The 20,392-nt window shown below is 40.7% G+C and overlaps 1 protein-coding gene across 1 annotated transcript in view; it reads left to right on the top strand.

Annotated features, from left to right (window-relative positions):
* LOC149456103 (mitochondrial ubiquitin ligase activator of nfkb 1-A-like) overlaps positions 1-12,886 on the top strand; it is a 44,227-nt gene extending 31,341 nt beyond the window's left edge. The window contains exon 4 of the mRNA XM_089685494.1: positions 950-12,886. Within this exon, the coding sequence (XP_089541620.1) occupies positions 950-1,661 (712 nt within the window). The 3' untranslated portion in view covers positions 1,662-12,886. The remainder of the gene's footprint in view (positions 1-949) is intronic.
* The last annotated feature ends 7,506 nt before the right edge of the window (positions 12,887-20,392 follow it).

The raw sequence follows: 20,392 nt of genomic DNA, 5'->3' as shown, positions 1-20,392 counted from the left end.
TTAACACTTACCTGGCTCCATGTCACCACTCTAGCGCTGTCTCCGCATCCAGCACCTCTGGTCTCACTTCCTGCTTTCACTAGAGAAACTGAGGGCAGTGGAGCAATAGGCTGCTGCTGCTATCAGTCAAACTCCTGCGAAGAGGGAGCAGGGGCATGGCTTATTGTAGCAAAGGGACTCTTGCTTCCTTGCCTCAAGGAGGACAGTATCCCAATCACGAAAATTAAGGAGGCGCAGAATAAAAGTACACAGCAGGGTTCTTGGGGGGCCTCTAACAGCCAGCATCCTATGAGCATGCTCCACCACAAAGAAAGGTAAAAATAGTGTTTGCTGAAGCAGAGTGCAAAGGAGGCGCTCAGTAAAAGATGTTGGGTCTTGACCCCACACACCTTTAGGGAGCCCCAGGATATAAAGGTTGTTTCTGTGATTGCTGTTCTCCACATCCTCCTCCTTAGATTCCAGAGAATGAACTTTGGTACAAAGGGTGTGCAGCTGAGCTGAGCACTCCCTAACGGTATCCTAGTCGGCGTACTACTTTGGGCAGGAGGTTGCAGAATTTTTCCATATCTCTTAGAATGCTTACTTTTAATCTAATTTTTTACCTTAGTCTAGATATATTTGTTAGGTATTAGCTTATTAAAAACAAGCAGTGTTACTGAAATAATGCATTATGGGACCAAGTTAAATGTTTCCAAAAAAAGGTAGTAAGTTAGGTTTGCAAACAAAGAGAATCTTACTTCAAGCTGATTTTGTATGTACAGCATTTATTGAAGTCTAGCTTTAAAAGCTTTGTTTTTTTTTTAATTGGACTTCTGTGTTCATATGCTGGCGCCTTTGCTAGCAGGTTGTTCCTTAACATATGCAGAAGATAAGGTGCAGCTTTGAAATACTAAGGTGACTGTCTTCTGTCTGAGGACTGCAACTTACTTAACATGATTTCTTTTTCTAGGAGTGAATATGAACGAGTAATTTACGAGCGTGTAAAGGAAATTCCCTTCCAACTGTGTCCTCTGGAGGGTAATGAGTTCTCTGTGCTAGTTTGTGATCCACAGAATGCCTCTGGTTTGACATTACAGATTGTCCATGAGCGGTTTCATCATGCCTCTTTGGGCTTAGGTGAGTTACTAGGGCACTACATTAGTGGGGAAAAGCCTACAGGCGTGCTGGAAATAGAGGAGATTCTGCCTGTGGGCACCATACTAACTGGAGTAGGAAAACTGACACTGAATAATAAAGGGGAAATGACATTAGAGGCTCCTGAAGATGGATGTACATACTTTTTAACCCTTTCTGGATATGAAGACCTACTGCATCAACAAGAGTCCATAGCTCATTTTTGGAGGGGTGCAGCCTTGTTCTTTGGAGCTTTGGGGACTGTTGTGGTATGCATTGCCATGTATCGAGCCTATCAGAGATATAAGGAGAAACACAAAAGACAAGACCGCTTGGATGAGCAGCAGATTCAGCCTCCGGACTTTGATGAGGAGCCAGTGGATTCTGAAAGATTATGTGTGATCTGCATTTCGAGAACACGAGAATGTGTGATCTTGCCTTGTGGGCATGTATGTTGCTGCTTTCTGTGTTACCAGGCTCTTCCTAACAAAATGTGTCCTATGTGCAGATGTAACATAGAAAGAGTCGTTCCTCTTTTTCAGATATAAATACAAAACATTTTTAGCCTTATTCTTTCCATGTACACTCCCAACTGAATGTTAAATTTGGAGATGCATACAGGGAGCTTAGTCTGCTTGCTCAGGACCTTGGTTTTTCATTCTGACATTGCTGTCAATTACCAGCTTATTGTAGTTTATCCAGTCAGTAATTTTGTAATATGAGAACCCCTTCTTAGGAAATGTCAGTACCATAGCACACTAGTGATAATATTGCTGAAGAAATCTTGCCAGTGATTGAATCACTTTAGAAGGCAGAAAAACCTATTCATGCATCACTCCCTTGCTAGTGGAAACAGTGAGATGCCACACTATGCTTTCCACCAATGACAGGATCTCTAGTGTCAGCCAATACTAGTGAAGGGATGGATGCTGCTCTCTCCTCTGTAACCAAGCCCTGGTGGGGGGGAGCGAAACACATCAGAGGGCGTGGCCAGTACAGCGGCTGAGGCCATTCCTTAACATTGGACTCCTGGGGTCAGTTGATCAGTGTCCATCTCTTCACTTGTAATCACTGGAATCGCTCGGACTTATGCTCCCCTCTTCTCACTTGCCGTTGGGGTGATCCTTTTCCTTCCTTCCTTAGCCTGGACCAGCACCATAAGGTATACTTTTCACTAGGATCTCTAGTGTCACATGAGCCCAAGAAAAAAAATGACAATTTAAACACATGGAATGCAGTAGGTTGAGAGAGGGTGATTCACAGTCCATACTTTAGGAAGCCCCAGTGAACTGATAGCTGGATTCTGGCACCCAACCTTGCGCTTTCCATGTACTGTGTGAATTTTGGCCAGTTCCTGATGACTGAATGAATTCACTTACAGGGTAGCCCTCTTACTTGCCTGACTTTCCAGTCAGAAAGTTGTTGGCTGAACAGTGGCTGCATCCACCGGGTCTTAAAAATACAGTAGCTCAGAAGGGGGATTCATCCGTCTGTGCTGCATAGCATGGATGAAGAAATCTGTTAGATTTTTTTATTTTAAATTTTTAATATGTGGTATATAGGCAGCTTTAGGTACATTAAATTATCTTTATGTCTTTAGGACAATTGCAGCAATTACCAAGTACCTTTAGCAGCTCACTGAAATTTCACTTATTGCCAGGGATGGCTCTTTACATCCAGTCAATTCAGCAAATTATGATTTTATTTTAGCAAAAATTGGGTAACGGTTAGTTATCGCACTTTGTTATTAAATTGTAGTTTCTGTTCCTAAGATAAGGTGTACATTGTTTATGTGCTTTCTGACATTTTTCTTAGATACATAGACCATTCAGTGGATACTAGATCGAATTATCAACTGCTGAACTAGGGAAGTTCTTTGCAAGTAGGAAATTTTAGAAAAAATGTCTTCCTATGACACACAAGCTACACACACATATTTGCTCATTTGACAAGTGCTGGTCGAATCATTAAAGTGGAACTGAACTCAGAAAGTCAAGATTTGGAACATTTAAAAAGTTTGGGCCTAAGCAGTGCAAAATGTACTTTTTTTAAAGTCTGGGATGCCTCCTAAAATTAGAAATACTCTTTATGTGCAAAGAGTTGCATAGTTGTGTATCTGCAGTATGAGATCTAAGACTGCTACCTCTGATATTTTGTTTTAGAAGATTTGGAGTGAGGGTTAATGATCTCACTACTTTACTGCTCACTGTTCTCCTTGCTGGAGGCTCTGACACAAGGAAGCAAAACCCTGCCTCTATCAAGATGTCCACATCCACACAGAGACACAGTGTAGAACAAGGCATTGTAATACTGTAATTAAGAAAAGATCAAATCAATTTTTTTAATTTTACTTGCAATACTCGTTCCAAGCCCTCTGCCTGCCTCTTTGGGATCAGCTTTCACAGTTCTGTTCCTCTTTTTTTATCTAAAATTTTTAATGGGTTCTTTATAAAATATTAATGAAATAAACAGCAATAAATATCTAACTGCCATAATATACAGTTGTAGAGTTGTAAAGCTAAAAAAGCAAGCTTTTTTGACATCCACAAAATGTATTAAAAGCTGAACCAGGTAGGGAGAACCAGAGACCAGATAAGCTTATCAAAAACAGTGTCTAATATCCAAGAAATGTATGACATCAATTTGAAAAAGGTTGTATTTATAGACTGCTAACTCACTCTTCATATTTCTCCGATCCTTGCTTTAATATACTTGAACTTTACAGGAAGGAGTATACCCTGACAGTATGAGATTAGTGAAAAGCCACTAGAAGAGGTGAGCTGTCTACTTTGCTTATGCACTATGTTTTTGATAAGTTTTTTAAAAATTGACACTTTATCCCTTTTTATAATTAAGTTTAGATAATAATCATGTAGCACAAATTTCTTGATGACACCGTGTTGGAAAAGCATTCTTTATGACAAGACAGCTCAGTAGTAGCTATTCATACCCTGTGGACTAGAGGCAGGGAGGGTGGTTTGTTGTCACATGAAAAGCCAAGGCCCCTCCTTATTTTCTCCAGTGTTTGCAGTATGAGGTCCTCAGTGCTGCATAGAATCCCCTAGGGTTTGTGCCTAAAAGAACCTACAGTGGATATAAAAAGTCTACACACCCCTGTTAATATATCAGGTTTTTGTGATGTAAAAAAAATGAGACAAAGATAAATAATTTCAGAACTTTTTTCACCTTTAATGTAACCTATAAACTGTACAACTCAGTTGAACAACAAACTGAAATCTTTTAGGTGGAGGGAAGTAAAAATAATAAACTAAAATAATAAGATTGCAGAAGTGTGCACACCCTTAAACTAATACTTTGTTGAAACACCTTTTGATTTTATTACAGCATTCAGTCTTTTTGGGTATGAATCTATCAGCATGGCACATCTTGACTTGGTAATATTTGCCCACTCTTCCTTGTAAAAACACTCCGAATCTGTCAGATTGCGAGGGCATCTACTGTGCACAGCCCTCTTCAGATTACCCCACAGATTTTCGATCGGATTTAGGTCTGGTGAAGCCATTCCTTTGTATATTTGGATGTATGCTTTAGGTCGTTATCATGCTAAAAGATGAAGTTCCTCTTCATCTTCAGCTTTCTAACAGAAGCCTGAAGGTTTTGTGCCAATATTGATTGGTATTTGGAACTGTTCATAATTCCCTCTACCTTGACTAAGACCCCAGTTCCAACTGAAGGTACATGTATTTAAATCCACAATTGTTGAGTAAAAAGGGCTAATTTTTCTAGCATTCTTCAACTGCACTAGCCTAGCCTACACACAACATCTGAAGTTATCTGCAGACTTGCTGCCCTCTTGGAGGGAACACCAATTTCACATTAAAAAAAAAACCTTGTCCATTCAGTGTTGTTTACCCTGATAACATGGCATCACAGATGCCTCCCCACTACATTGGTTAAAAAGGAACTGTCCAAGGTACACTGTTCATGTTTAGGACCCAGCCAGCAGATGCGGATTGTTTGGGGTACATCAGACCGCATTATACAGTCTTTGGTGACCTTTACAAGATGGAACTCTGTGTGTGGTTGAGGACTTGGGGTGGTTGGATCTGCATTGCTGGCATTTTAAGAGGACAGCAAGGGAAAAAGAATGTGCTTGCTGAATCCATTCAATACTGAATATCCAGGTTTTAATGGAATTTAATGTGTTCATGATTGGGCCAGAAAAGTGAGTATCTTTACAAGATTTTTGCAAATGCCAAACTCCAGTTCACGCTAGGATAAAGGTTTTATATGAATAAATAAAAGCTGGCCATTGTAAGCACCCCTGTCAGTGTTCAGTAGTTTGTCTCAATATTCTAAATTGCTACATCTGCAGAACAAACTTATTCTGTTGAAAAATGTTAGACTTAACCTCCCTAGCGGTCTGATTATGTCCATATTTCTGTGCTCAAAGCGGTACATTTTATTGCATAGAAATATGTTTTTTTTTATTGTAGGCCTGTAATTTTTAGGAATAACTCACTGAAATCTGTCCAAACAAGAGTCTAGTAAACATCCCGGGTATGATAAAACTTGAAACACGAAATCATAAATTGTAATTTAATAAATAATCATAAAAAATAATATAATAATAATAAATTTAAATTAATAATATAATCAAACCAAAAACACTGAAATTTGAAATATAGCGCCAAGTTTGCACATCACTAAACAAAGTCACAAAAACGCTTTCAGTGTCTGATGACGAATTTCCCCACGAATCATTATCACTCAATTCTGCAAGTAGTTCTAATTTACTATCGCTGTTCTATAGCTGGTCTAAAACCAATTTTGACCTAAAGGGATGCTTTTTGGACGCCATGGACATTTCTCAGTTCCAAGGCAGAAAGAACAGTAAAAATGCAGGCAGGGTACAGGACAAAGCACTAGGGACAAAATGTATGTGAAATGGTTGGATACAGTAATGTTTTACTATGTTATTTTAGTGAATGTCACTTTGTGTAATTTTCAAATTTCCAGCCGTTCCGTTCCCGTACGTCCTGACATCGCAGGGGACGGAACCCAGAAGACAGATGTCAGTATCCGCCGGAGGACATTACAGGGGACATCGCAGGAGCGCAGGACAAGGTAAGTTTAGAAGAGATCCCGAGCAGCGCTGCATGGTATTCCCTAGTGTAGCTTGGGGTTACCGCTTGTGGTACTGAAACTTTACCCCGAGCTACACTCGGGAATACCGCCAGGGAGGTTAATGGCTGGATTACCCAGTGAGGATAAAGGAAAGAAAGCCTAAAAAAGAAACCAAATACAGTTATCACCTCTAAGAATTGGTATATAATATATGTCATGATGGGAGAAGCAGTACAGCGTAGGGTCATTGGTGCATCAGCATGACCCCCGATGGAAGCCAAGGGCAGACTTCAGTTACACATTTTTTTTTTACATGCATGTGAAGCAGTCACTGTTGTAAGTCTCCCCTTCACTTTTTATTGTTAACTCATGTGCCTTTCCACTGGATCTGTTGCTGTGATATGAAAAGAAAATCTCACTGTGACATATAAATGGGTAAAATATAAAGACTGGAGTTCTTAACCACTGTTATCCTGGATGGATGTCCTATGACTTCCTCCAGGCATACGCCTCCTGCGCTCTAGCAGTTGAGCTGTGGATCGATCTGTAACCTGCTGTGTCCACCAGGCACAGCGGATGACAGATCATTGTACTAGGCCAGCCTTGGTACCATGTGATTGCTTCGACCAATCACAGTGATCACATGTTAATTGTACACAATGAATGTCTTTCATTCATAGTCATTCATTGTGTACTGTTGTGATGATCTCTGTGATTGGTCACAGTGATCACATGCTACAGACAGGGCCAGTCACTGTGCATCTGTACCATGTGATAGCTGTGGCCAATCACAGCTATCACAATAGTACACACTGGCAATTAATGGATGCCATTCATAAAAATGACTGCTTAACAGTGATCGTCACTGTTATAAGCAATTATAGTGTAAACAAAAAAATACTGATAATGATCTTATAGTAGTACAGTGTCACTATGGTAACACTGCACTGCTCTAGTCATGGTATGTAAAAAATCACCAGTCGGTATTCCTGATGACTGGTCATATGATAATGTTGTATTACTCTTGCGACAGTATGTAAAAAAAAAATTGTGAAAAATATTCCTTAATTTCCAAAAAATTGCAACTTCAAAAAAACTTACCATACTTTTTGTTAAATACTTTGAACTATCTACTTTTCAAAAAGGGGTCATTTGGGGGTATTTGTACTGTCCTAGCATTTTAGGGCCTTAAGAAATGAGTTGAGCAGTCAGTATGTAAGAATTGATCAATTTTCAGATATATATACACCATAGTTTGTAGACTCTTTAATTTTCACACAGACTAAATAATATACACTAATTTGGGTTATTTTTACCAAAGAAATGGATCAGAATACATTTTGGCCTAAATTGATGAAGAAAGATTATTTATTTTAAAACAAGCTAAGAAAAACATGTTTGATTTTTGTTTTGTTTTTTTCAAAATCCTGTGTATTTTGTTTTTCGGCTTAAACAGGTAAAAATGAAAAAAACACCCAGTGGTGATTAAATACCACCAAAAGAAAGCTTGAGCTATTTCAAAATGATGATAAAAATATTAATTTGGGTACAGTGTTGCAGACACTGGTGGATTGTATATCATAGTTACATTGGTCCAAGCTGGGACAATGTGACTATACACTTAATGGCCACTTTATTATTACACCTGGTCAATTCCTTGGTAACACAAATTTCTAATCATCCAATCACATGGCAGCAATTCAATGCATTTAGGCATCTAGACAAGGTGAAGATGACCTGCTGAAGTTTAAACAGAGCATTTGAATGGGGAGGGAAAGGGATTTAAGTGACTTTTAATGTGGCATGGTGTTGGTGCTAGATGGGTTGGTCTGAGTACTTAATAAACTTCTGGTCTACTGAGATTTTCACACACAACAATATCTAGGGTTTACACAGAAAGGTCAGAAAAAGAGAAAATATCCAGTGAGTAGCAGTTGTGTGGATGAAAATGCCTTGTTGATGTCAGAGGAGAATGGGCAGACTGGTTCAAGGTGATAGAAAGGCAACAGTAACTTCTGTCAATATGGGCCAAAATCTCAAGGAAATGTTTCCAACACCTTGTTGAATATATGCCACAAAGAATTAAGGCAGTTCTGAAGGCAAAAGGGGGGTCCAACTTGGTGCTAGCAAATATAAAATGTTCATACCTCTTTTACTGCCTAAGAATATGTAAAACTTTTAATGGCCATTGTGAATGCACAGGTGCACTTTAATAACTAAGATATTTTTTTTCTCTATGGATAGAGTAGGACAGGGTTAAAACCACTATCAGTATTTTTTTCTTTTATCATCCATTGAGGGACACAGTAAGTCCACATGAATTTTCCTAGATGTTTAGCTCACCTGGCAGCAGAAAAACACAAAACGTGGCAAAAACGTGTCTAAACACCATGCCTGCATTTAGCGCTTGGATGTTTATTCATTTGATTGGCCATATTATTTTCCATTGACATGAATAAACGTCCAAGTGCGTTTGCACGCATTTTTGCTGTGTTAAGCTTTTTTTGCAAAAAAAAAAACCTCCTTGCATATGATTCTTTTGCATACAGGAGAGGAACGTTTAACTGCCTCTAAACTCTGCTGCGCCTAAACTCTGGTAAAAGCCTATGTGTACATGAACACATAGGCTTTTATTGAGTTGCCAAAAGCTCCTAAACGCAGCAGTGTAGATGAGGCCCTTTTTAGAAACAGTCAGGTTATACGGTCGCCTACAGAAGGTTGGGACACTGGCAAACAGAAAAAGTGTAAGCAAGCTCCCGTATAACCCCTCTTCCTAACAAGCCTAATTTTTTGCTAGTGGCCTAGAGCGTTGCATGCCTTTTTTAAGCTCTGCTGAAGAAAGTCTATGTTTTGCTGACCTTCTTGTTTTTTTTCCATTGGTGACTTCATTAAAGATCCTTGTTACACCATTGGTGTGTTGTTTTTTTTCGTAGTGACTTCAGTCAAATTGCTTGCTACAATGCTGCTTGAGCTGTTCTCTCAACGGCAGCTATCTGGATCTGTACTAACTGGAGGCCATGCCCAGACCCCAAAACATTGGACGTGTGGGAATAGTCTGGAGTGTAATCTGCAGACACTGGGCTCTACATTGTGGTGCTTCCTAGATCTTAGTGTACTATGTTAGTTGCAGAACACGTTAAGGGTCCAGAGCCATAGCACATGCCAAGGTATGACCCTGTCTCTAAAGACTCAATGATATAGGCAAGTTAAAGCACCTTGAGCAAACTGAAATTTCTACCACCGCCAGTTTACTACGGTAAGAGTTAAAGCTCCTTGTTCTCTTTCCCTACCATTCAACCTATAGGTACCATCATCCCACTGCTACTCTTGTACTTGAAGCACATGTTAATCTCTGGTCTATTTCACTGCCTGTTTAAAGTGACACCAGCCAGCCACCAGCATCAGCTGCCCTGGTTTGTGAGTACTTGAGGCCTTGCCTCATTGTGGATCTAGTTGAATTACCACTATGCAAATGCAACATGTCTTCACTAAGACACACAGAGGGCAGTCTTGCCGCGACATGTGACCACAACCCATACTCCCCTATTTATCTGTGAGCCTCAGAAGGAACCGATTCCTGTAATCTGAGACCCCTATAGTCATATTCATCCTCCTTGGAGTTTATCTTGCCTCAGTCAGGTGTGACCAAGGCATCCCTCATGTCCTTAGGGACCCTTTTCTCCATGTTGGATTTCCTTTTTGCCTTGGCTCTGTTGCTGTGCTCTGAACAGTTAGACAATGAATGTCCTGAGCCTCCTTTTCAAGTTGGCCCTGTATCCTTGTCTCTGGCTCTAGTGACACTGTATTTGGGTGTGGACCCAGATTTGCAGAGAGTTGTTTCAAACCTTATAGATGCAGTGTACTAACATGCACCTGGAGGATTAATCTGCTATTTTAAGCCTTGGGTCTTTCAGAGGCCCTGCAGCTTGAAAGACCTTACCTCTTCATCCACATTTTAACTCTTTCCTCTATGATGATTGCAAACACAGTTGGGAGTTCCTGGGCCTCCCTTGAAAGTGTGTCAGCATGTGTCCATGTTTCCCTTTGAGAGGGAATTTTATAATAATAATAATTAATAATGATCCTCACCCAATGTGGATACAACGCCAATCCACCTCAACATACGGACCACCAAGAGAATGGACTGTGTGCTCACCTTTAAGTATTTCACTAACATGCAGTTGAACTCCCTCCTGAAGTCCCAGTTTGATGCAATGGATATTGATTTCTGTCTTGTATTAGCCATACCTTTAATGTACCAAACTGTTGTCAGAGTCCGTGAATTCCTTTAAAATGGATCCAGCTATCTCTTGGATAGGCATTTGTCAAGTTGAGGGCAGAGAAAAAAAGTCTAGAGCCTTGTGCTTCAGTTGTAATGTCTTATTGGAAGCATCAAACTGGTGTATTGCATGAGACTGAGGTTGGTACAAACATGCAGGGCACTCTGGCTGTGTGCTTGGAACACTTTGCAAGGCGCAGAGTCTGAACCAGTTGCCTTTTGGGGGACATCATCTCTTCGGACCCACCCTTGACATTTCATTAGAGATACCAGGTGTGGCTGCAGTATGCTCTTGCCCCAACGCAGGAGGTCTGTCACTCCTCCCCCCTGCTGAGTGCACTCATGCATGCTTGCTCCCGAGCTGCCTTTGTATAAGACACACAATGCATGGCTTTGCTCCATCCCCCCCGCTCCCTTCTTCCCTGGCTGTGATTGCAAGCAGTGAGAGAAAATGTCTCCCGTTGCTGTGTCTGAGCCAGTGAGGAGGGGTAGACCCGGGAGAGCTGCTGCTCTCGCGTACATTGCCAGATCGAGATCAGGCTCAGAAAAAGTATTAAGGGGGCTGAGGTGGAAGCTGCACACTGAAGGTTTTTTTTTTTTTGTTTTTTTTTAACCTTTGTGCATAGAATGCATGAAGGTAAAAAAAAACTTCAGCCTTCAGAACCACTTTAAATCCTTGCTTAACCACTTCCCGACCGGCCGTTGCATATAAACGGCCAGACGGTGGCACTGCAGGGTCGGGTGGCCGTTCATAAACGGCCTTCCCGCACCCTGCTTGTGCGCGCTCCCTGGGAGCGCGCAGCACCGCGATCCGGTGCCCGCTGTGTCCTCCGTACACAGTGAAACACCGATCGTCGGACGGGACCTCTGTACGAGGTCCCGATCATGTGATCACTGATTGGCCAATCAGTGATCACATGCAAAGTAGTAAGCAAGATGTCACTTGTGACATTGCTTACTACGTGTGAAATCTGTGAATGATCACAGAGGTCACATGGTACAAGGCTATTCACAGCAGCCTTGTACCATGTGACAAGCTGTGATCAATCACAGCTCACTCAGTACTTCTCAATGAGTGCAAGAATGCACACAGAGAGAAGGAGAAATGATTTCTTTTACATCCTATATGGGTGTAAAAGCAATCAATGTAAAAAAAAAAAAAAATCTTCATCACCCCCCACAAGTAGTACAGTGTCACCATGGTGACACTGTACTGCTAGGGTGACAGTATGTAAAAAAAAAAAAAAATTAAAAATAATAATATAAAAAAATAAAATAAAAATGTAAAAAAAAGTTTAAAAATTATAATTTTTGGTTATAAACTAATTTGGATTTTTTTTTTTACTAAAAAAATAACGGAATAAATTTTGGCCAAGATTTATGATGAAATATTATTTATTTGCAAAATTTTATTAAAACACTTTTTTTAAAAATTTTTGGACTTATTCATTTACATAGCAAAAAAAAATAAAAATCCCAGCGGTGAATAAATACCACCAAAATAAAACTTTGTGTCTCAAAAAATGGTAAAAAATTAATTTGGGTACAGTGTTGCATGACCGCGCAATTGTCATTCAAAGTGTGATAGCGCTGAAAGCTGAAAATTGCCCTGGTCAGGAAGGGGGTAAAAGTGTCCGGTCTGGAAGTGGTTAAGAGTCCCACTTTTTATGGAGCATTAATTCCTTCCTCATCCATGAGGAATGGATTCTCTTCCTCTTCTTCTGGTGCTTGTAGGATACCGAATAGATAATCTCCCAATGGGGTCTCTTACTTATCTGTTGCCTCTCAGTTCTTTTCAAGTCCTCCCAATTCAGGATACCTGGACTCAGGGTAGGAGGTTCCGTTAGTTTCTCTAGAACAAGAGGTTTCAGGTGTTACTCCTGTCTTTTGAGCTGAATGATGCAGTTTATTCACTCCATCCTGAAAGGATAGCCCTTGCTGTACTGGGTCCTCATACCTGGGATGTTTCATGGAGGGGTCCCTTTGTGGTTCAGTAGTCTGACTTTATCTCTGCTGAACTTCACTCACGTTGATGGGCCATCACCTTTGGGTAGTTTTCCCTGTGATGGGCAAATGGCCTAGTGTCTAAGCTGGATAATTCAAAGTTTGATACTGTGTGCTTGATTGATCCTTAGGGACAATGCATCCCCTTTTGGCTCTCCTTTGTTGGTAGTCTCTGGAAGGAGGAAAATTTAGCTCCTGGGTACTCCTCATCCCCTGCTTTTCAGGTTATTTCCATCTCTGGGTGTCCCCCCTGGTGTGGATAGGGTACATCCACCTCACAAGCAGGTCTATGAACATTTTTGTAATGTATTATATTGTAACTGTACTGTCTCCCTTCACGTTGTAAAGAGCTGCATAAACTGTATATGAATCATGTACAATAATAAAAAATAATAGAAGTTCTTTCATTGAGTTAGGCTCAGTGCTTTCTCGGTAGTGTCATTCCTTTGCCAGTAGCTGCTCTGTCCTGATCTGGTAACAAAGGTTGATCCTCTTCCTTTGAACGTGTTAGTCCCTCTGTTATGCTAGTCTCTCTCTTGGTTCAGACTTGGAAAGGGGCCTTAGTGTCAGTATGTCAGTTAGTAGCAGTGTTAGTGTCAGTGTGGTTTAGGTTAGAAAGAAAGTTTTATAGTCAGTGTGATGTTGGTGTCAGTGTGTTTAGGTAGGAAACAAAATGCATGCTATTGTTTCTCAGCCCTACTATGGGTACAAAAAAAACAAAAAATGCACATATATGTAGCAGTACTGCGATCAACAGGAGTAGGCAACTTTTTGGTGGAGAATCATAGTAATGACATACAAAATGTAAGGCTACATTTTAAAAAAAAAATTTATTTATTTTTTTTTTATATTTTTGGGCCAGTTTTGCTTTCATAATAAAACAACATTTAGGAAAGGGTTTTTTTCACCTTGGTCATGAAGTGGCTAAACCATTTTAGGGATTCATCTTGATACCTGGTACTTCATAGACACAGAACACTACCATCCCCTTTATTCTGAATGCAGGTTGCCATGCACCTGGACACCACTGTATAGTGGCACTGTGTTAAATTTAATTTCACAATCAAAATATGAAAAAAATGAATTACAGGTAAAAAGACTGCAATATAAGGCTAATAGGATGGTTCCATTAGTAGTTACCATTCTGCATAGTGGTTTGTATTCTTTTACAATGAAGATGCATTATCCATGCAATAATAATACCACTGTGTAGTGCTCCTATCTTGATGACTCAGTCATAAGAAGGTTTAGCATAAATGTGTTTAAATACTTTTAGATTTATAAAGCTTTAATAGCAATGCATGCCCAACAATAACCTAACTCTTCTATGAACTCCCCCACTTTCTCAAAGACTTTTTTATACATTTTATGCAGACAAATATAAAGCTTGGAAAGTTTTTCTGTTTCTATGGCAACCCAGTGCTGATGTGAGGAAGAGAGATAGAGAGACTAGAACTAGAGGTTGCTATGGAAACAAGGCAGAGATTTGTCCTGAACACCCTTCCCCCAAACAGTGTAACACCGCTAGCCCTCATACTCTACACACCATACTTGTCACACTGCTTACACTCCTGCCATTACGTCATAATGCAATTTCCATGACCTAAATACTGCTTTTAAAATCCTGTGTCACTTTAATGCATGTCACAATACATTACTTGTTTATTTCAGTTCACAGTGATTTTCATACAAAATATTCTGTCTTCAACACCTTAACAAATTAACACTACTAACTCTACATATAGTGTAAGTGACACGCCTCCAGTCCACCCACTCACCGTCATGTTGTCACCCTCCTCTAGCTGTCTGTTATCACACACAGACTAACACCTTATCCAAAGCATGTTACAATGCACACCTTTCCTCCCTCTTCAGGTCAGTTTACTTGTACAATAGATCTTTCAATTCTGGTAATCAACAGCAGAAATCTTTGAGGAAAATATTTGATGAAACTGTAAGGATATTTAAAATGCATCTTGTAATCAACAAACAAAATATTATTTGATTGGTTACTGTGGATTAAAAGGTTTGGTTCACCTTTACCAAAAAATTTACCTATGTAAGTAAGGGGAACCAATAGATAAAAACAAAAAACTGTGCGGCTTTGACTAAAGTTGGATAATGTCAGAGGTCTCCAAACTTTCTAAACAAAGGGCCAGTTTACTGTCCTTCAGAGATTGGATGTGCGGATGATGGCCAGTGGGAGTAAACAATGCCCTATCTTTGGTACTAGAGAGGGGAATAGTGCCCCATCACTGGTGTCAGTGGAAGGAATATTGTCTCATCCTTTGTATCCATCACAGGAATAGTGCCCCATCATTGGTGTCCGCAGGAGTGAAGAATACCCCATATTTAATAATAGGGGGGAAAAGTGCCCCATCATTGGTGTTAATGGGAGTCTTAGTGTCCTGTCATTGGTGTCAGTGGGAGGAATAGTCCCCCATGATTGGTGTCCAGTGGGAGGAAAAGTTCCCTATCGTTGGTATCAGTAGATGGAATAGTGCCCCATCATCAATGTCAGTGGGAGCAATAGTGCCCCATCACTGGTGTCAGTGAAAGGAATAGTGGCCCATCATTGGAATCAGTGAGATGTATAGTATCCCATTGTTGGTTTCAGTGAGAGGAATAGTGCCCATCATTGGTGTCAGTGGGAGGGAAAGGGCCCCATCATTGGTGTCAGTGGGAGGAATAATGCCCCATCCATGGTCTCAGTGAGAGGAATAGTATTCCATTTTTTGGTGTTAGTGGGAAAAATAGTGCCTCATTCTAGGTATCCATGAGAGGAATTGTGCCCCATTGTTAGTTGCACTGAGAGGATTAGTGCCTATCATTGGTGTCAATTAAAGGAATCGTTGTCAATGGGAGGAATAATACCCCATTATTGGTGTCAGTGGGAGGAATAGTACTCCATCCTTTGTGTCAGTGAGAGGAAAAGTGTCCTATTGGTGTCAATGGGAAAAAAAGTGCCTCATCCTAGCTATCCGTGAGAGGACTAGTGCCCCATTTTTAGTTTCAGTGAGTGATCTCCTAGATTGTAAGCTTGAAAGAGCAGGGCCCTCGATCCCCTCATGTTTTGCATTGTATTGGTATTGTTCTGTCACATGTTCTGTCCCCTTTGTAATGTACAGCGCTGAGCGAACTATTGGCGCTTTATAAATACTGTATAATAATAATAATAATAATAGTGCCCCAAGGGCCAAATAAAAGCAAGCAAAGGGCTGCATTTGGCCCCTGGGCCGCAGTTTGGAGACCACTGCTATTGCACCTGCTGAAGCCTGGCTAAAAAAGTCCCCCAGATATTATCCCATCATGCCTTGTTGCTAGGATGTTGCGAAGACACTCATAGCTGTTACTGCTCATCCTCACCATCACTGGAGCAAGCTCTCAAACCCCACACATGTGTGGTCCACTTTCTCCTCCATTGCAGCATTGCTGAGATCAGAGCTACTGCAACATGGGAGAGTGAACCAATGCCTAGGGGTTTCAATTAATTGGGAGTGTCTTGGGAACAAGGCAGGACGGGATGCTGCCATCTTTGGGAGTTTTTATACAGGCTTCAAGAAATTACATAAACACCCTACCTAGGCAGTTTTTTTGGTAAAGGTGAACTAACCCTTTAGGAAAGTGTCAAGAAAACGTTGGCCCAGTGTAAGCAATCTGTTTTGAGCTAACATTTGTTTTATTTGAACTGGGAAAATGAAGAGTGGAATCTTTTTGAAGAGGACATGTCTAATTTATTTCACATATGATTTTTTTTCCCCTCACTCACATGTTTCTCTAAAGCCCGTACACAGTTTTTTCCGTTCCTTTGGCTGTTAGTTCTGATCGGATGCTGGTCTTCCAGCATGTCCCTTTTGAGAAATGACAGTTGTTAAAACAGCTTCTGTCGGACAGACTGCTGTACACACTAAATGAACGTCGTCCATTTCTGCTGACCCAAAATGAATAACAAAGTGTAGCACAACAGACTAATATCTCATGTAAATAATAAACAATAAATAATAATAATAAAGTCCCATGAAAAAGTCTCTTATAACATCACTGTGCAATGTGTATAAGATACATCTTCTCTCTTCAGTGCCAACCGTGCCACCACCATTAGGTGAAAAACCTGCTCACCTTATTTTATGACCTCATCAATAGGTCATTATGCACTCAACATGTGGACAGACTTGTGTACACCCTCTGTGGTCTTCCTCCAGCTCCTCTTTGGCACCACTACAGTATACACTCCTCCAGCTGACGCTCTCATATAATATGCATTATGGAAAACAGAAAAGTGGAACCATAGTGTTCTCTCTTTATAAAACAATGTATTAGCTCCCAAATTAAAAACACTTACAAAATGTAAGAAACAAGCCAGTATATAAATGTATAATTTCATTACATGGCTCACCACCCCGCTCTCCCAGATGGTCATCAGTTCAAAACGTCTAGGGTTCAGCTCCTTCCACCTATACGCGTTATGCCCCAGATTCGGGCTTCCTCAGTAGGCAGGGAGCCTGCAAATGTGGAGCCCTTAAATAACCCATGTAGCCCGTCTCCCTACCCCCAGAAATAACATTACTTCCTGGCCACCAAAAGTGGTGTCATCGGCCATCTTGGACCACCCCCGAACCCGGAACTGATGTCATCAGCCATCTTGGATCACATCCAAACGCAGAAGTGATGTCATCGGCCATCAGTGTTTTAGCAGCAACTATTTAGAGCACTATCACATTATGTTATGGATAGGGGTTTAGATTCCTGCTGACCTGGCTGATTTTCAGACAGTGTGTACCCATCTTAAATTGGTTGTAAACCCTCTCTTATACCCAGTAAAGTGACCGGCCTCAGGTGATACTAGGGTTTCCACCTCATCCCTTTAAAACCAAACACATATTAATTACACAGGTTTTGTGGCTGATATATTGCAGATAAGGCACTGGGTGAGCTTAATTACCGCCTTAATCAGACACAGAACCTGTGTAATTAATATGCGTTTGGTTTTAAAGGGATGTGGTGACAACCCTAGGTGATACACAGAGATGAAACAAATCCTCCTACATAAGTTGTACCTATTTATCTGTAGTATTTTCTACATCTGTTCAAACTCCAGAATTTAAAAGTTCATCTGAGCTTATAGAAAACAAGAGAATGAGAACAATAGAGCTCTGAGAGCTGTTTGGAGGAAAGGGACATCCCCCCTCCCCTTTCTTTACCCATCACACAGCACACACTAACATAGCTGAGGCTGTCATTCACAGGATCCCCCTCACCATCACCTATTTTCTCTTGGTGTCAGAAAAACCTGTCAGAAATGACTCATGCAGATAGCAGAGGAATGAGGTAGCAGACAGAAATAACACTTAGTGCTCTTTAACAAGTATGGTGATATTCCCTATGGCGCTTTAGTCATATTTTATGTCTGAGGTTTTCAATCACTTTAAGTCTGAATATACTCAAAATGCAGAATCCCTTTCTTTCTAGTTGTCACATTGTTCCTATGATTTATATCCTATTATCAATAAAGCTAAGGGGCTGTCTTTAGATGTATTCAGCCATTTTTGCACCCTTAGATTTCAATGGATGAGCATGTAAACACTTAACACATTTGCTTGTGTTGTTTCCTCCACCTCTAAAGCTGCTCTCCTCCCCTTGCCCAGCCCATGAAACAAATGCCTAAAGCTTGATACATGTGCAAAAACACTAAGCCCTCATGCACGCTGGACGTTTTGATAATGCTGGTAACATTAGCTGTGTAAAGTCACATTAAAAACTTGAGTTTTTCAGCTTTTTTTAGTTTTTGCATTAGCGTTTAGTGGCGCTTTGCTGCGTTTAGTAGCGTTTTCCTGCATTTTTCTGCATCTGTGTGTTTAGTGTTTTTTTTACCAAAAAATTTTAGATTTAAAAAATTCCAAAAACCCATTTGCGGCGTTTTATCACATTTTTCAGCATTAGAGCATTTTTACAGCTAAAAAAACTCCTCTGGAAACCCACTAGTCCTGGATTTTTTCCAGCCAAAAAAGGTTGATTACAGTCTGTGTACATGGACACATAGGATAACATGCTGGGGGGTTTACTAGCTGTAGAAAAAAACGTCAAAAGCCAAAAACAGCATCTGTAAAAACGTCCAGTGTGCATGAGAACTTACACAAAGCTTACAAAATGCCCCCAAATTACTAGGCTTATGTTGTGCCTCAGGTGTGAATGCAAGCCAAGTGCCCAGGCAAAAAGTGTGTTCACTTTGCAAGAGAAATTTCCCTTAGCTTAGTGAATGATGTAAAGCTCTGCTGATTGCCATCATCCCATCGTGTGCAGACAAAAGTACTGTTTTTTTTTTTGTTTTTTTTTTATGATTTTCATTTCACATAATTGGGTATTCTATGCCAAGTGAATTTTCACTGCATTTACTAAGCTAAGGGAAAATTTCCTTGCAAAGTGAACTGCCTCTTTGCCTTTGGTACAGTGGTCGGCAAGCCGCGGCTCGCGAGCCACATGCGGCTCTTTACACGCTTTAATGCGGCTCTTGTGTGCCGGGCGCCCGCTTCCCTCCCTCCTCTCGGGCGGCAGGGACTCTGCAGCGTGATCCAGAAAAAAAACAGCCAGGGCAGCGCGCTCAAATGCAATGATTGGCCAGTCTCGCTGCCACTCACATCCTGATAGCCAGTGATTGGCTGTCAGGATGTGTGTAGGCGGAGCAGCGTGACAAACGTGAGAGGAGATAGGCTCCTCTCACAGTCCGCCCTGAAGACCGGAACGGCGCGGGAACACGGCGAGAGGAACGCGCGGAGCAAAGGTAAGTGAATTGACACAGGGGGGACTTGGCATACTACTTGCTACTTACTTACTACTACTATATGGGGGATGAATTACTATATGAGGGATGAATTAATATGGGGGATGAATTACTATAGGGGGGATGAATTACTATGGGGGATGAATTACTATGGGGGATGAATTACTATAAAAACTTATTGAAACTAAAAACAGTGTACCATCCTATGTATTTTCAGTTTTAAAAATGTGGCTCTCAAAATAAATTTCAATCGTGGTTTTGGCGAGATTTGGCTCAGTTGAAAAAAAAGGTTGCCCACCACTGCTTTAGTAGATCAACTCCATAGTATGTAGCAAAAATGAGCTTTATGCTGAAGCCATTCTCTGGATTATTTTCTGCACCTACTTCATACATGTATTATAGGTGTTCTTGCTGGGTAATTTTGAACTTGTCTACTGCCTGTACAGTATGTCCTTCCTTTTATGTTTTACTGATTCTATTATTCTTTTCCTTACTGGTCTGTATCATGATTTCTCTCTCCATATACCATTTTTAAACCCTCCTCACAACTCGCCTTCTCATCTCACTCTCCTCTCTCCCTTTCTCAGTCTTCTCTTTTTCCCTTCACAACGCCCACGCTCTCACATTCCCATAGATTTGCAGTCTCCTCCCTCTCAGATATCTTATTTCTACCTACATTTCTGCTTATTTTTTGTACATTGCACCTTAAAGCTTCTTTTATATATCCCCCACCATGAAATATTTAGTTCTTCATAACCTGTGCATAGCTGCACTATCTGCTCCAAAATCCATGTGCAGCACAACTACATGTTCCCCGGCCAGATGTCTGGAAGTTATAAAGAATTCTAGTGCGTTCCACATATACATGTATGATCTAGAGAAAGGATAGCCATGTAGATAGAAAGACAGTGTGGCTTTACTATCTCTCTGGGTCCAGTTCCTCTCTGCATTATAAGCAGCCTCTGCAGTGTGCTGTGAGGGTGGAGGGAAAGAAAAGCAAAAAGGGAGGACAGAAGGAAAGACTAGCTGGGGGAGGGAACATAGAGGTGCTGTTCACTGATAACATAATTAGTCAATGACCGATCCCTGTGATGTGCACTGTGAATGTGTGTAATGCATTTTTCTATCTA

Source organism: Staurois parvus, unplaced genomic scaffold (genome assembly GCF_062004578.1).
Source record: "Staurois parvus isolate SC_StPar_1 unplaced genomic scaffold, SC_StPar_1.0 ptg000376l, whole genome shotgun sequence".
Taxonomy (NCBI): Eukaryota; Metazoa; Chordata; class Amphibia; order Anura; family Ranidae; genus Staurois; species Staurois parvus.
The sequence above is the reverse complement of the archived record's forward strand: the minus strand, read 5'-3'. Positions and strand labels throughout refer to the sequence as shown.